The 17,262-nt window shown below is 34.1% G+C and overlaps 1 protein-coding gene across 1 annotated transcript in view; it reads right to left on the bottom strand.

Annotated features, from left to right (window-relative positions):
* The window catches only part of LOC150096364 (protein odr-4 homolog), a 180,940-nt gene that overhangs the window by 49,522 nt on the left and 114,156 nt on the right, over positions 1-17,262 (bottom strand). Inside the window, exon 7 of the mRNA XM_090409180.1 lies at positions 1,573-1,701. Within this exon, the coding sequence (XP_090265306.1) occupies positions 1,573-1,701 (129 nt within the window). The remainder of the gene's footprint in view (positions 1-1,572; positions 1,702-17,262) is intronic.

Genomic DNA, 17,262 nt, shown 5'->3' with positions numbered 1-17,262 from the left:
TTTAATTTTCTGGTAATTTTCCATACTAGGTGAGCAAAGGGTTACAAAATCCTAAAACTTTGCTCTGAGATCAAGCATGGTATTTTTCCCAATTGCTTCAAGCTTTCAATACATAAAAACTTCTGCATAATTTAGAAAATTTTTCTTTTAACTATGATCTAGCGAATAACTTGGAAAAGATGTTCAGCAATGATATTCAAAATGAGACTAGATAAAATTTTTAGATATCAGATGCAGTTAAAGTTTTTAAATACAAGATCATTATTGTTACTCTTCTTACTGCTTAGCAAGTTTGTAAAATCTCTCATGATATGTAACTTATCATGTTTGCTTTTACATATTTTTCTAAAGAGATTGCACTTAAAGAAATGTCAAATTTTGTCTGTAATAATCTTGCATTTGTAATAAAATAACCTTGCGCCTTTGTTAAAATAATGTGATGCGTGACATCATCATGTAGTGCTGTTAACTCATGTCTAATTAGTAAGTCTAGTTCTAAGAATAGTGAAGAATTCTAAGAATTGTCACATATGGTAGGATGTCAATACATAACCATATACAGAAGTTTTGAGAGAGGCATGCATGTGTACAACAGAAATCCAGGCCTATATAAGGCGAGACATAGAGGACTTTGTCTTAGGGGGTTTTCACCTTCTCTTACTTGGGTCCACCACCACATGCGGTCCATTGTCAGTAATTGAGAGAGAGGCGTTGTAGGTCTTAAAATTGTATTGATTGTTCGAAAAAGCTGCCTGCCGCCATGTTAAGGGTCCAAAAGGGCATAGAATAATCAACAACTCAGACAAAGAAGAAATTTGGCCAGAAATCAAGAACAAGCCCGCAGAAGGAAAGAAAGACAAAAAGGAGCATGTTCATGTGAACAAAAGATTCACATAAAAGGCAGTGCAGAACGACAATTGTAAGTAGTTATACATGTGATAATTCCAAACAAGAATGTACATCAAGTGTGTCTGTTTATGGGTACAATAAGATAATGTAAACTGATATTGAAATAAGCTTATTCATGGTTTGCTTTATTGTCAGTTTGTGTATATATACAACTGGCAGGATATTCTAAATTATGAATTAGGAAATATTGAAAATAACAAAGAATTATAATAAACTGTTTATATATGTTAATGTGAATCAAACTTGTGAATATTCCTTTTCAATTGAATTAAATGGGTTTTGAACAACACATTGGACTGATTCTGTCAATGCACTATCCTGAAAATTTCGAACCTGCATAAGATAATGTTTAAGTATAACCATGACTAATTAAAGTTAAAGATTAATAAGCAGGGAATGCTAACATGTGCTTTGTCTTTAGTTTAAAATCTTGCACTCAATACATAGTCTAACTGGCACAGTTATAGAACAAATAAATTTGTTAGACTATAGAGCATGAGAAATAAGATCTAGTAGAAATAAATAAATGGCAGCAGTCGACCATTCACAAAGTTTTAAGTAAAGAACAAAAAGACGAAGCAGGGTTGAGAAATAGGTAATAGAAAGACGGAACATTTATAACAAGTCTATACTATGATATTAATGTATTTCTATATTTCTTACCTGTATACTTTCACGTACAGTACCCTTTCCATGAATAAAAGCCTGGCATTGAATAGTTCCCAGCAGTGTCATTAAACTCCCACACTGTCCAATATGTGGCTCTAGATTTTCATTGTTATTAGCAACTGTCTGTAATATAATGTGAAAAAAGAGTAATTCAGAATATTTCAATAAAGGGCAAGTATAGTGCAGTAGTAACTTACTTGTGGATACATTTCTGAAATGTTCTTGTAAACAGTTATTTCATATTTGTGCAAAAGCCCATAAAAATACATTTGGAAGGAGATGTTGTGCAAATGCATCCTTCTAATATCCTAATAACAGCTATTATTAGATCTGCTGACACATTTTTGAATGTTAATAATGTCAAGTTTCTTTCTAATGTCTTCATTCTTAATATGATTCTGCCATTGATTTATTCCCCAACTATTCAGCTGGCTATGTACCATACCAGCTTTGCTTATTCTGTTGTCTATTTCCAGATTTAACCTGCCACCTTCACTAAAAATGTGCCTAAATAGCTGAAATATTTTACTTGTTCTATAAGAATCTTCATTCAGAATGCAGATGAAGTTTTCTGTGTTCCTGCCTATTTTCATAGTTTTGGTCTTTTATTACTGATTTTCATACCAAATTTTTACAGCTGTCATTCAATTTAGTTAGTGAATCCTAGAGACTTGAACTAGAAGTGTTTAGGAGTACATCATTATCTGCATAAAGTAAAGAGCTAAGTTTGACATCTCCAATTCTAATAACAGGCTTGATGCCACTTTCTTTCACAATGTGATCCATATAGATCAGCTTTTTGCAACCTTTCTAAGCCCAAGGACCAGTAAAATGCCTAAAACAATTCTACGGCACACTAAGTTATGTAGTTTTTAAAAAACCTATATGAGGATTACCAACATTTAAGAAAAACTGTGCCATTTATAACATAATAAATCTAAAAGCATGTTTTGAATACATATGAAAACATAATTAATTAAATTGGAAGTAAATGATTAAAAGTGCATCATCATTGAACAGTCTTAATTTTTATGAAACAATTAAATAATATGATATCATTTTGTTACTACTTACTTTTAATGAGATGGTTGAGCTTCTCGGTCCTTGCATAGTTGCTGGATATCTGGCTCAATATTGGTCAACTTCAGTCGAAGATCGGCACACACACATACACACTCTCTCTCTCTCAGATGATTTCTGGATTTTGTTTTTATTCGAAGGAGTGATGAAAATCCTTTCTCACAAAGATAGGTTGTAGAAAACAGCATGATGATTTTCAATGCTTCTTCAGATAATTCAAAAAATTCACTTCTCACTGAAGGCGAGATCCAGAATCGAGCCAAACCAAGATCACGGAATTGCATTTTAAGCCCATTGTCACTTGGAATCTCAATTAACTGTTCTTTTTTCGATAACAAAAGGTCGTTCTCGTGACTGCAAGCCTGAAATGGATCGCGAAACCACAGAAATTTCTTATAAAAGTTATTCAGGAAATATGTTTCAAAATTCTGTTTCAGAGTTTTCAGGTGGTCACAAATCCTTTCCAGAAGCTCAGAATCAATAAAAATATCATTTTCCACTAAAAAGGATTCCAATGTTGGAAAAGGTGCAAATTGTCTGTCTTTCACATAATTAATCCATAAAACCAGTTTTTTCTTGAATGCCTTTATTTGTCATAGGCATCAAGAATAGTTGAAGAACTTTCCTGAAGGGAGAGATTTAGTTCATTTAATTTCCAAAAAAATGTCTGAAAGATAGGATAGTGTTGATAACCAAGCTTGGTCAACAAGGAGTGATGTAAATTCAGAATTACGTTCATTTGAAACAATAAAACTTCGTGTCTTAATTGAAATAACCTTGTTAGTACTTTGGCCCTTGAAAGCCAACGAATTTCAGAGTGAAGCAAAAGTTGTATATATTCACTGCCCATATCATCACAGAGTACTGAAAATAAGCTGTTATTTAAGGGTCGAGCCTTAATAAAAATTAACTAGCTTTACAGCGTTGTACAGCACAGTTTTAAATTCTAGTCGTATTACTTTGGAGGTAACGCTTCAATATGTATGAAACAATGTACCCAATTCATATCCGGAGCTACTTCCTTGACACCGGAAACAACCCACTATGCCTGCCTGTCAGGGCACGAGCTCCACCAGAACAGAAGTCCACACATTTTTCCCACTGGATCCCTTTGTGTATTATGTAATTATTGAGAGTGTGAAATATTTCTTCTCCAGTTGTTCGGGATGAGAAAGTTCTACAAAACAGACTATCATCATGAATGTTGTTATCATGAGCATGTTGTTAGCATGAGCTTTTGTTGATCATAAGTGAACAACAAAAAATTCTGAAATTCTGCAGCTATTTGTTATTTTTTATCTAAGTATCCATTTTATTTCAATAATTTTTACTTACTTATTCAATTTTAATTTATTTTGTTTGAATAATTAAAATATATTTATTTAAGTCTGCCTGCAGACTGCCTGTGGTCCATGGCCACAGGTTGAAAAATACTGATATAGATGATGAATAAGAGTGGACATAATGTGCATCCTTGTCTTATCCCTCATTTTACATCAAAGGTATTTTCTTCAATTCTAACTGGTGATCGACAACTTCAATATAGACTATGGAGTGCTCTGCATAATGTTCAATTAATCCCATATAATTGCAGTGTGTTCGGAAAAGCTTTTCTCTGGGTGCCTTCTCACTCATAACATCAGTAGTCTCATCTATTTGTAACGCATAATAAGGGCTCTTCTTAACTCTTTCGATTAACTGAGATTTATGTCACCTGTGTTAAATTGTGAATGAAGATATTTTATATATTATAATACTTCATTCACATTTAACATAACCCACCATGTAATAAGCAAGACTTGTAAATATCATTTGTTGTTAGTCTCTTGCTTGTAATATATTATTCATATAAATGCTTAGCATTTTGTTTGTTATTATTTAATTATTTAATCTTAGAATATGTAATAATAATGAAAAGACTCTATATAAACATGTCATCCTTTTTATTTAGTTTATTCTGAAATAAAATTTATTATAAGAAACTGTACGTATGTAAATTTAAATGTATATTATATGAATTGTGATATATCTTTTATTTCTGTATGTAAGCGTGATTTTATGTAATTCTTCTGGTTAGATTTGATTGGCTGCTGTCAAGGAAACGGAGTTAATTTTAGATAGTGTGTGCGTGGAGCATGAGCTACGGTATTCGAAGGGAGAAGGAGTTGATATGAGCTGAACTGGCTAGAACCGGATTTTGGCAGGAAGAATGAAGGTATTTTATTGGAAAACGAAAGTAAAAAGGGGAAGTGTTCAGGACAGCATGGAATGAAGTAACGGGTGGCAGTAAAGGGAATTTGGAAATGCCATAAATAAATTAAGAAGGGACCGGAAAATTAATAGGCAATTAGGAATATTTCTACAGAATTCTAAAATTACATTGAATTCCAATTGTTTTGAGGAAGAATAGTGCAAAGCTGAAATTAATGCGTAGAAGAAAATAAGGAATAAGTAGATTACCTGAAAAGAGTGCGTCAAGACTTCTGAAGCTCTATGTTTAATATTTCAGTTATATAGTGAAGATTCCTTTTGAATAGTGTTACTTCAAAGTGATAGTTAACTTCAGTTTTAAGTGTGCCTATAGTGAATCCAATGTGCAAAGGATGTAACCCGGTAAGAGCAGTCCATTTTTTTATATTTTAGGGTGAAGAAATAAGAGTTAGCTCCGCCCGATATATCTTAACATTAACTGTGGCGTTCTACTAAAATTAGCCGAAGTATGGAGCTTTAAAGTGTTTCCCCCTTGAAGTGATAACTGCCTCATAATTGAATTAAGTGTTTGTTGACTAAGAGAGAATTAGAGAATTCTACTTTAAGAATATTTACTGTAAGATTCTGTAACATTGAACTGTGTGAACCATTTTTAATTATTCGGAAAAATGTAAAATTGACAGCTAGATGTCTGATGCCTAATGTTTTATGTTTGTTATGAGCATTTGAACTAAGTTGATTTGCATTATCTTGTTTTCAAAGTTATACTTAATGTACATGTTATGTAACCCTGCATTAAATGTTTTGTTTTATTGATTCCAATTTGGTGTTTGCCTGATTCTCTTTCATTGCACCGCTCATAAAGTTTATTGGACCTTGCAGAAGCCTTAAATGATAATATTAACCTCGGCCTGTATAAAGTGAGATTGCAAAAGTTAGTTGATGATTGATTCCTCTGTATTATATAGACTAATCTGAATATAGGCTGGCGCAGTATAATATAAATTTCCTTATATTCGGATCAGTATCAATCAGCATCTAACAAAATAAAAACGGAATTTAAAGAAATAAGAATAGATCCAACTAACCAACATAAATAGATCAATTAGCAAGATAGACGATGCAACAAAATGGCACAGTTGGCAGGATGTGATTTCACTAGTGTAAATTAAGTAATTGAATTCTTGTGTGATAGTAGATGAAGTAATCCTTAAAACCTTGATAAAAAAAATAATTAAGTGAATCACAGTGAGCAGGTTATGAAGCAGAATCAGGCAAAGAAAAAGATTATTTTAGAATTAACATTATAGGATTTAAGTTTGAAGCTGATAGATATGGCTGTTACTTCCAGTACGAGAATGGAAGATAGTGAGTTTTTCCGAACTGTAAACCCACAACAAGTTTTCCTCAATTTTTGGGAGAAGAATCAGATGATGTACTATCTTTTTTTTCTTTTGTTGAAAAGCTTAGGGAAACAACAAATTGGACTGATTTTTAGTTGCTGATTTTACTCAGAACCAAACTAACAGGCAAAGCGAAAACTTTTCGACATTCCTCCCCAATTCTAAAAGAAACTTTAGATTACAAAAAATTTAAAGAATTGCTAATCTTGGAGTTTTCTTATAAAAAGGGTCCCATACAAAGTTTGAAGCAGTTTTACACATGTGTGCAAGGTGATAAGGAAAATGTAACTAACTACTTTAATAGATTGTTGACCATTGCTCAATCCATAAGAACCTCCCCTGAGGAAAACCTCATCTGGAATGGATCACCTTTCAACAGTTTAGATTGGGATTACATGACAAATTAAGGGAAGTTATCTACAAAAAGCAGGCTTGGAAGGGTGTTATAATTTAACCAGGGAAAGAGAAAGGATGAGAAAGGATATTAGAAGAAATGACCCGGTTTCTTCCATGAGACAATTATTAATGCAAGACTGCAATACTGTAGTCCCCTCTTCTTCAATTCTCAAGTGCAATCTAGAATGCTCTCATGACAGAGATACTGATTATCAAGAGCTCCTCAACAGCAATAAAGTCTTACTGAATAAAAAGGCAAGGATAGAGGATCACCAGCGGTACAGAGAGAAGGGAAGGGAAACCTTTATGTCTGATATAAAACAGACAACAGATCCTGATTTGATAAAATATGCTAATCATTATAAAGGAATAAATCCCCTTCTACAAGATATCCCATAGAAAAAAGGAAATGGGCCAGATTCACTGAGTCACAATACCTACAAGATGCAAAATGTAGCAACAGCAGAAGTGAAGGGAAGACTACCCTTGTCACTTGTACGAGGATTAGTTGAGGAAATCCTGTGTGACATATTGCTCAACACTGGAGCTCATGTATCCATCATTCCCTTTTCCTTGGCAAGAAGGTTTGTTGATAAGTTTCCTGATAACACCACCTGGTTACAAAATCCTGTGAAGATAATCGGAATTACTAAGATTGAGATGTTAGCAATTTGGAGAGTGAATGCAAGACTCTCCATATCCTGTTTTCCAGTGGATTTCTCATATGATTTCCTTGTTCTCCTGGAGGTTGCTGACACAATGACGAAATCATTTTGGGTCTTGATTTCCTAGAGAAATACCAATTCATGTGCGATTTTACCACAGGAACTATATCACTGTGTGGAAAGAAGTATCAACTAAAATTTAAGACAAGGAATGAAAGGAGAGCACGTCAAGCACTAGAAATAGAAGTAATAAATTCAGAAGAGGAACTAAGTGTTAGAAAAGGGAAGTTGTTACTTGATGCCATCAGTTCATCGAGGTCTGAACAAGATAAGATAGAGATCGGAGAGTTTATTCATTTGATGTTCCAGTATTATCCTAGTGTTTTTACCGAGGATATTAGTTCATTTTCCTGCACTAACAAGGTAGAACATGCTATCCAGATCACAACAGTCACCTGTGTATGTTAAACAATATCAGACCCCCATTAAATACCTGGATAAACTTCAGACACTGCTGCAAGACTATGAAAAGGCTGGCATCATTGAAAATCAAATTCCCGATGGAACAGCCCCTTCATATTGGTGGAGAAACCTAATGGAAGTCTGAGATTTATACTGGATTTATGTGAGATTAACAAGGTCACCAAGCCCATTGATTTCCCTCTATGCAACATCGAAGAATTGTTAATAGGTCTGGGGGAGCACGATACTTCTCAAAATTAGACCTGAACTCTGGCTATTTTCAGATTCCCCTTAGGCAAGAAGACAGGAAATACTTTGTCTTCACCACATGATGGCAAAAGTATCAACTCTGTCAACTTCCACAGAGAGCCAGAAACTCAGCCATGAGTTTTCACTGTTAGTCCAAGAGAAAAAAATCAATAAACAAGCAGTTGGTTGAAATGTGGATAACACATGTTCACTTCAAATCTAACAAAACAGCAAGGGAAGGTGAAAGCAATAAAACCATATTGGTGAAGTGAACAACAAAAAATTCCGAAATTCTGCAGCTATTTGTTGGTTTTTTTCTAAGTATCCATTTTATTTCAATAATTTTTACTTACTTATTCAATTTTAATTTATTTTGTTTGAATAATTAAAATATATTAAGTCTGTCTGCAGACCACAGGCTGAGAAACACTGATATAGATGATGAATAAGAGCGGGCATAATGTGCATTCCTGTCTTATCCCTCATTTTACATCAAATGTAGTTTCTTCAATTCTAACTGCTGATTGACAACTTCAATATAGACTATGGAGTGCTCTGCATAATGTTCAATTAACCCCATATAATTGCAGTGTATTTTGAAAAGCTTTTCTCTGGGTGCCTTGTCATATGCTTTTTCCAGGTGTACAAATCTTAAGTACAGATATTTGTTATATTCCCATGATTTCTCAACTATTTGTCTTAAAGTTAAAATCTGATCTTGACAACCTCTATTTGACCTGAACAACCTTGTTCTATTCCAAGTTTCTCTTCCACAATCTTTCTCAACCTCTTTTCAAGTATGCTTACATAAATCTTACCTGGAACACTTAGAAGAAAAATTCTTCTATAATTATTCCCTTTTTTTTTATAGATGAGTACTATGAGAGCTCTACTCCAATCATTGGGAATTCGACCTTCTGACTAGGCCCTCTGACTTATGCAGTGTAACCACAGCAAAACTTTCATACCTCCATACTTAAGCATTTCTGGTCATATATCATCTACTCCAGCTGCCTTTCCACATTTCAAGTTTTTGATGGCTTTTTCTACCTCAAGTATTAATATATACTACTCTTTGCATTCCTCTTGAAAATTTTCTAGTATGATTCTGTCACTGCTTGGTTCGTTTTAATAGTCTTTCAAAGTAATTACTTCGGACATCTAGGATATCCTTATCTTCAGTTTTCATGTCACCTTTATCATCTTTGATTCCTTTTATTGTACTCTTTCCTCCATTTCTAAGCTTCTTCAACAGCCTCCAGAACATTTTGCCACCTTCCTGATATTTATTTTCTATATTCTTACCAAAGTCTTTCCATGTCTTTTGTTTAGCTACTTTTACACAGCGCTTAACTTTCTTACATTTTTCTCTGTATTATTTTAAGGCATCAGCAGACTTATAAAATTTAATTCAGCATGCTTAGGCCAAATTACAGAATAAAGAAAGACTGAAAAATATGCATAATAATACTTCGCCTAACCATGTAACCACATCAAGATGCAAAAATAAAAAGAATCATCCCAATTTGTAACCATATATATATATATATAGGTAGTCCCAGGGTTATGGATGACCCGACTTACAGCATTCCGTACTTACAAATGGGCTATGGAAGATGATGCGATGACCTTGAGAGAGAGTTCTGGAAGAATTATAACATCTATGATACCATTCAAAACACTGCTGATTCTTGCGAAGAAGTGAAGCAATCAACAATGAAAGGGCTGTGGAACAAACTGTGCTCTCAATTCTGTGATGATTTTAGTGGCTTCACAGAAGAAGAAGACATTGCCAAAGCCAGAAAATCGTGGCGGATAGTGGCAATACACTGCAATTGGACATCAATGAAAATGATGTCACTGACTTACTAGTGTCCCATTCATAAGAATCAACAAATGAAGACCTTATGGAGGAAGAGAAGCAGCTGATAGAAACACAAGAACACAAAGAATCAGAAGATCCAGAGCCAAGAAAGTTTATGACAAATGAATTAGCTGAAACTTTTCATCTTACTGAAGCAGGATTTGCTAAGCTTGAGAAGCAAGATCCTAACATTGAGTGGCTTACAAAGGTTTACCGTGCAGTTAGTGAGAACATCAGCTGTTACAAGGCCATTTATGATGAAAAAAAGAAAAAACTTGTGCAAACAACCCTAGATACCTTTTTCAAGAAACTGACTTCAGTGGTAAGCTCCCCTCCTCCAGAATCATAACAGCAAAATCAAATCCTGGGTCTTCAAGCACCAGGTCCATCCTCTCCAGCACCATCTCCATCTCCATCATCACCTTCCGATTAATGTTAGCCTACTTTCTTGCCTCAAAAATGCCCTTACCAGTAAGCAGGACACTGATACAACATTAACTGAGTGGTAACCTTTAATATTCTTTTTTGAAATTTCTCCTATCTAAACTTTTTGTATGAGTTTTTTTTATGTTCTGTTTGTTTGAATTAAAAGAAAGAGTTTCTGTAATTTATTATTACAGTACAGGGGTATTATAATTATTATTACTACTACTATTACAGTATCACAGTGTATCATTATTGCCATGTATGAGTCATTACAGTATTGTTGTTGTTATTATTATTATTGTACATACACTGTTTCATCAGGGATCTGAGTTACCTACAAATCCAACCTAAAGACGTTCTCAGGAATGTATCGCGCCTGTAACCCAGGGACTGCCCATATATATATATATATATGAGGGTGTGCTGAAAGTTGTGATAATCACTATGAGGGAATTGAGGTAGAACCATGTAACTTTTACATTATTCTACATATCCCCACAAAGTGTTATACACTTGTTATAGCACTGCCTGCATGATTTGCAATCCTGTGAGAAAAAAAGTCTTTCCTTTGTTGTAAACCAAGGTGTTTATCAGAACTTTTCAGCCCCCACCACCCTGCATGCATGTGTGTGTGTGTGTATTTGATGCAACAGATTTTCTTGGCTATGTGACATACGAGAAAAAAAACTTAAACGACAAAAAAAAAAAGCTGAAGAATGACAATAAAACTATTATATGAATGCGCAACTAGTTTTGTTTTCGTAGAAGACTTCAAGTACATAACATAAGAGAAATACAAAAAAAATACATTATAAGAGAATAACAGCTGTAAATTAAGCTTCGAATGTCAGCAAATCGATTGCTGACATTCAAAGGCATTCTGGATACCACATTATTGTAGAGCATGTTCATGTGGGTATGATCTTGCATATGTCAAAAGTTGGATAGCTGAGGACCAACAATCAGAGAGGTTATAGCTTAGTTAGGTTAAGCTTTAACCTCTCTGTTAGTTAGAAAGCCTAAATCAGATTTCAAGAGAAAATTAGCTAAGTAGGCCAACGTAAATCCAAACGAGTTTTTTCGTTGCATGGCAAGTAAGAGATGGGGGGGAAAAAAAAGCCTCACTACATCAAAGCTAGAGTCTTGTTATTATCATTATTTATATTTATTAATAGATAATAATAATAGTCCACGTCGTTAGCCTAGTGCTTTGCGCTTCGCAACCATATGCCTGGGGAAGGAGTGTCACAGGTGCGATTCCCGTCGAAGACGTAAGGAACTTGAGGATCTTCCTCAGGCATAGCCAAGTTAGCTGGTCTTGGGCATGGGCAGTAGAGTTTTTCATCCCACAAGCAAGCAAACTGGCCCCGTGAACATATGCTTCTACAGCCAAAAAAAAATATACCCCCCCCCCCCAGTGGCAGACTAGGCGACAGTTCAGTTGGGATTGGTACTAACAAGTAGTCGCATCTAAGTAACACGCGGACCCTGCATAGGTAGCAGGAATCACGCGTAGTGAAAGAAGAAGAATAGATAATAATAAAATACACTAACTCTAGATTTGATGTATTATTATTATTATTATTATTTTTTTTTACCAGAGGTCAGGCCAGTAGTTTTAATGGTTGACCAAATTAATGTAACTTTAGCATCCATGTAGATTGTAATGTAGCTTGTTCTTTGTAAATGTGTATACTTCAGATTATGTAAAATAATCGCTCGACATTTTGACCTTCACATTGTCAAGCGATTATTTTGATTTATATTAAACTGAAGTTTTACCATATCATAGTAGTAGTTTCCATAATTTTTAATAATGAATGCTGATCACCGTGTAACCATGAAGGAAAGGATTAAAAAAAAATAATTAATTGGACACTACTCTCTATCAGGAGATATCAGCATGAAAGTATTCACATATGCTATTAGGTTTCCAATAAGAAACTGGTTGTATATATCAAGTGACAAATTCTATTACTTGGTCATTTTTAATGTCACAGAGGCATAGCTTAACCTCTGAAAAATGTAGGTGCCACCTGGATGCCTTTTACATTTTTTATTCCTAAGTGATCTACTTCATTACAAAGAGCATGCCTACTGGGTGAGGGGGAGGGCATATCCAGGCCTACTGGCTCATCATGAAAGAAGCAGATGAGTGGACTTGATAAATTTAACGTCTTTCTCAGGGGATCATCTCAAAGTGGCCTAAAAACAAGTTTCATTCATTTTTTTAGACATCCAAGATTTTGTTTAGCTGGCCACATGAATTAGACATTATTCAATTGACTATCCACGAGAACAATATATTCTTTCTACTGGTTACTTATATCTACCTTTTGAGTTCCTATTGAACTTACAAGAAGGCTGTGTATATATATATATATATATTTTATATAAATTTCAGTTTTTCATCCCAAGCATATTTTGAAAACTGCAACCCCCTCATCTTTCAGAGTATTTAATACTTCCACTTATTAAGACAATTTTTACAAGACTGTGAGTGCTACTGTCTTATGCAATAAGACAGTAGCAAATTGAAGAGTAAAAAAAAAAAAAAAAAAAAAAGAATGAATGCCTCAAAAGAATTAAAATAACATTTATATACAAGCACTTTCGTCTGTAATTTATTTTTTACAATTCACTTCATTCATTTCATTTTCAAGAGAGAATAGCATTTTGATAACCAAAGTGATCAAATAATATGGTCACTAAAGGTTATATGGCCAACTTCCAGGTTTAAAATTAGATAAAGTAATGATTTAATCAAAGAAAGATATGAACAGGAATTATAAAAAATAATGAAATTCTGATATATGCACGAATTGTGGAAGCAGAAGAATTCCTGGTAATAAATGCAAGTTTGAACATGGGTATCTGTGACTGATCAAACAGCATGTTGATACAGCCTAAGACAAAATTTGCCATTCCATCCCTTCAAATCCTCACCCCAGTTCCAGCATCCAACACATGGCTCAGCTCTGTAAATAGGATTGCTGATGCACTGATGATGACCAGTGATGACCTATATTCTTGTGAATGTGTGTGTGTGTGTGTGTGTAATAAATGTTAAAACATTATCAAAACACTACATATCACTATGAGAGGTATAAAGTATGTGTACATTTTTTTTTTTTAATTTGTGTGACACCACATATTGTGCCCTCTTGCTGTACACAAAAAACTTTCAAAATCAGTTAGAGAAATCACTCCAGAGCTGTGTGAAAAAAATTAACTGGTAGAACTTGTACCAGATAAAGATGTATGTACTGAATGTTCTGAAAACTCAAAAAATAAATTTGTAAAATTAGAAGATGAAAAAAAAAACATAATGCAACAAAGTCTTTGAGCCAAGGTGTGTTGTTCTATTTTTATCAGTTTAATCATTCTGGTAGACAGGCTGCCGGCCTGGTTGGCCGAGTGGTTAGCGTATCCGCTCTCCAGCCGAAAGGCTGCGGGTTCGAATCCCGCCGTGGGCATGGATGTTTGTGATTGTCTGGCAAGATACTGGTGGTGGGCGATAGATGGCATTGGTGTAGGTGATGGTAGTAGTGGTTTGTTGTAGTTGGTGGATTGAGTGGCGGAGACAGTTGTAGAGTAGGTGCCCTCCCTCGATGAGTCTTTGGACTCCCTGGAGGTGTCATATAATAATAACAATTGGCTATTCATAACTATTATTTTTCAGGAAATAACAATGTATACTAAATATTAATTATAATTTTAATTAATACTTTTCTATATTTCAGCAGTATTAAAAATTTGGCAATATTACATTGCCATCATCAGGGATCACAAAATGGGCAAATGAAGCTGAAGAAAGGCAACCAAAGTTGTTGGTTGCCTTAAACTCTATCCCACATAAACCCGATGTCTGGCTACATTATGTAGATGTGTTCTCCATTTGGCCACATGGTCTGGATATGCTCAACATTTTCTTAAAAATTTAAACAATCAACACCCCAGGATCCAGTTTACCTTAGAAAAGGGAAAAGTCTCCCATTCATAGACACACTGATTACACACCAGCCTGATGGATCCCCGGCATCCTCTGTTTACAGAAAGATTATATTTACCAGAATACTGGTAAATATAATCACCAGCAGTTCCCCTGCCCTGCCCAACAATATGAGATTATAAAAACCCTATACAACAGGGCAAAATTAATCAGTTTTGATAGCAGTACCCTAACCATTGAACTTTGACCATATTCTCATGCTTTATTAGGCAATGGCTACAATCCCCCAAAAATATTAAAACCCTGTAAATGCACCCCCCCATCCCTGCCTCTCTCCCTTCAGAACAGAGATTACACAAAATCTCTCATCATTCCATATATAAAATTGGCATCCTTATCCTCTCCACCAAAGTCCAACCACATTCGCTAGATCTTACAGTTGCAAACTATCCTACTATGGCCGAACAGGCAGGACAGTCAATATCAGAATTTCTGAACACAAGGACTACATTTTGTTCCACCATGACAGCCACTCTGGACTTGCTGAGCATGCTTTCGATGCTTACCACAGCAAATATAAATACACAAGGCTATTCCTTGAAACTGCCTCCTAAGCTCTAAAAAAATTTCCAAACCTCAACAAATTTGGCTGCACGAAAAAACTACCACAAATTTGGGAAACACTCATTCTCAGATCTTCAACCCAATATCCAAGACCATCCATTTTGGCCCATTACAGGGAGCCAATTAGGACTTTAGGCCTGACTTTGGTTGCCTTTCATCAGCCACATTTGCTCAGTGTTAGTGGCTGTGTGTACATATTATTTTGTAATCCCTGATGATGGCAATGTAATATTGGTGAAATATAGGAAAGTATTAATTAAAGTTATTATACTTAATATTTAGTATACTGTTGGATTCTGAATATATAGAAATTTGAGTAATTAATATTTGCTTCAGAATCCAACATGATCTTCCATCACATAAGCTAAACTTGTAATTATTATTTAATATAAATCACTTGTTTATAAATTAATATTCATGTAACTACCTTTAAGTTTTATTAATATTTAATCAAGGATATATATTAATAGTGAAAAGACTGTATTAAAATATTATTAAGTTTATTTTATTTATTGCTATGTTAATATTATAAGAATTTGTATTCAACATTTTAACTGCGTATTAATTGAAGTGTAAATATTCCTTATTTGTTCCTGTATGTATAGGTATAACGTTATGCAATGCCTCAGTTTTATTATATTTTGTTTCGGTTGTCATGGAGACATATGTAAGATAGCTAGCACGAGTTTAGAACAGTGCGTGACAGAATAGTATTGAAGGGCTAGAAAGGATTTTAGTTGAAGAGAGCACGAGAATAATTTCTGCAGGAAGAAGGGATATATAAGCGAAGAATAGAGAAAACAATTCATTCGGATGGAATCAGAGGAGATTGATTCGGGGAATCAGAGTGCGATAACAGCGAGTCACTCAAGTAGCTAATTAAAGTTTACTAGTCGAGGAGCGAGTTAGCTAGTAAGTTGTAGAACAACAAATAAAGCAATGGAAGATAGCAAGGTGACAACTGGATGACTAGCTATACTTTAGTTGGCATTTAAATTCAGGGCCGACTTTTCAGGGACACACGGAAACTTGAAGCTTAGCACGGAGAAACTAAGAGAATAAGTAGAGGCAGCAAGGTTGAATTTAAACGATAGCTGTATTAAGAGATATAGTGCCTAAAAGATTAATTAAATGCTGGAATTATAGGCAATTGTGCGTAAAAACCTCAAGTTAAAGAATTACTATGTGTTATCTTAGTTCAAGAGTTATTAATAGAATACTAAATTGGTCAAGTGATGTCAAAGATAGTACAAGCCTTTTGATCTGAGCAAGAATGTTTAACTATGTGAATTGCGACCATTAATTTATTCAGTTATTACTAAGAAGATTTGTTTTAATGAGTGCTGTTAATTGTTTTAAGTGAATACAGTTATAAAAGGTGTCCGTATATAAGTAGATGAACAAGGAAAATTACCGGTAAGAATTAACCAACTGTTGTTACTCCTATGCGGAGATATGTGTGTGTTTCTTCCTAAAATATCCCTACATTAACAGTAACTTTTGCAGAGATTAGCTGGAGTATGGATTTAAGAGTGTATATTTGTGAAGAAGTGTTACTGCCCCCTTTTATTGTATTTGTAACTTAAGCAACTATGAGATATTAATGTAATTGATCACTAAGGAACTTTATGACATTGAACTTTATTAAATAGTTAAATGAACTTTGTGAAGGCTGTATTTCAGACAACAGATTAACCATTGCCTGAGATAGTATGACATTACAAGATGAGCTAAAATGTTTATAATACCTTATTCAGTGATTTAAACTAAAGTGTATAATTTGTAAGCCCATATTAAACGTTTGTTTTGTTGATTTAAAGTTGTATTTTGCCTGAATCTCTTTTACTACACTGTTCATAAAATAATCGAACCAAAGTGGGTGAATTAAATAAGTTAAACAAACTCGGCCTGTATATATAATAATAACATATTAAGGAATAGTTGAGAATTGGTTTTACTTCAATTCTTGGACTAATTTAGATATAGAGTGGCGCAGTCAATAAATACAAATTTTCTCTATAATTGGATTAGAAATCAACTAGCAACTTATTTTTTGTTCAAGAACATCATAGTGACAAACATGTCAGATCCAAAGTATGGGTTAAGACGAAATAGGATCCAACAATACATTATGTCTTGAAAAATAATAGTTATCAGCTTAATCAGTAACTTTTAAAATTGACTTGCTATGGAATTGCTATTTAAATTGACAACAAAATCATAACACTCTGGAAAAATAAATACATTTAAGTAGTAAACACCAGTTAATTTTATTACCTAGCTAAGTAAAATTGGTTAAAATAGAAGAAAATTTTATAAGCAATTCAAACTGCATTGTGCCCATTCTTTGCA

The sequence above is a fragment of the Typopeltis vanoorti genome, chromosome 19 (genome assembly GCF_054136105.1).
Source record: "Typopeltis vanoorti isolate ZY-2024b chromosome 19, IOZ_Tvanoo_1.0, whole genome shotgun sequence".
NCBI lineage: Eukaryota > Metazoa > Arthropoda > Arachnida > Uropygi > Thelyphonidae > Typopeltis > Typopeltis vanoorti.
Note: the sequence above shows the minus strand (reverse complement) of the source record. Positions and strands in the feature narration are given on the sequence as shown.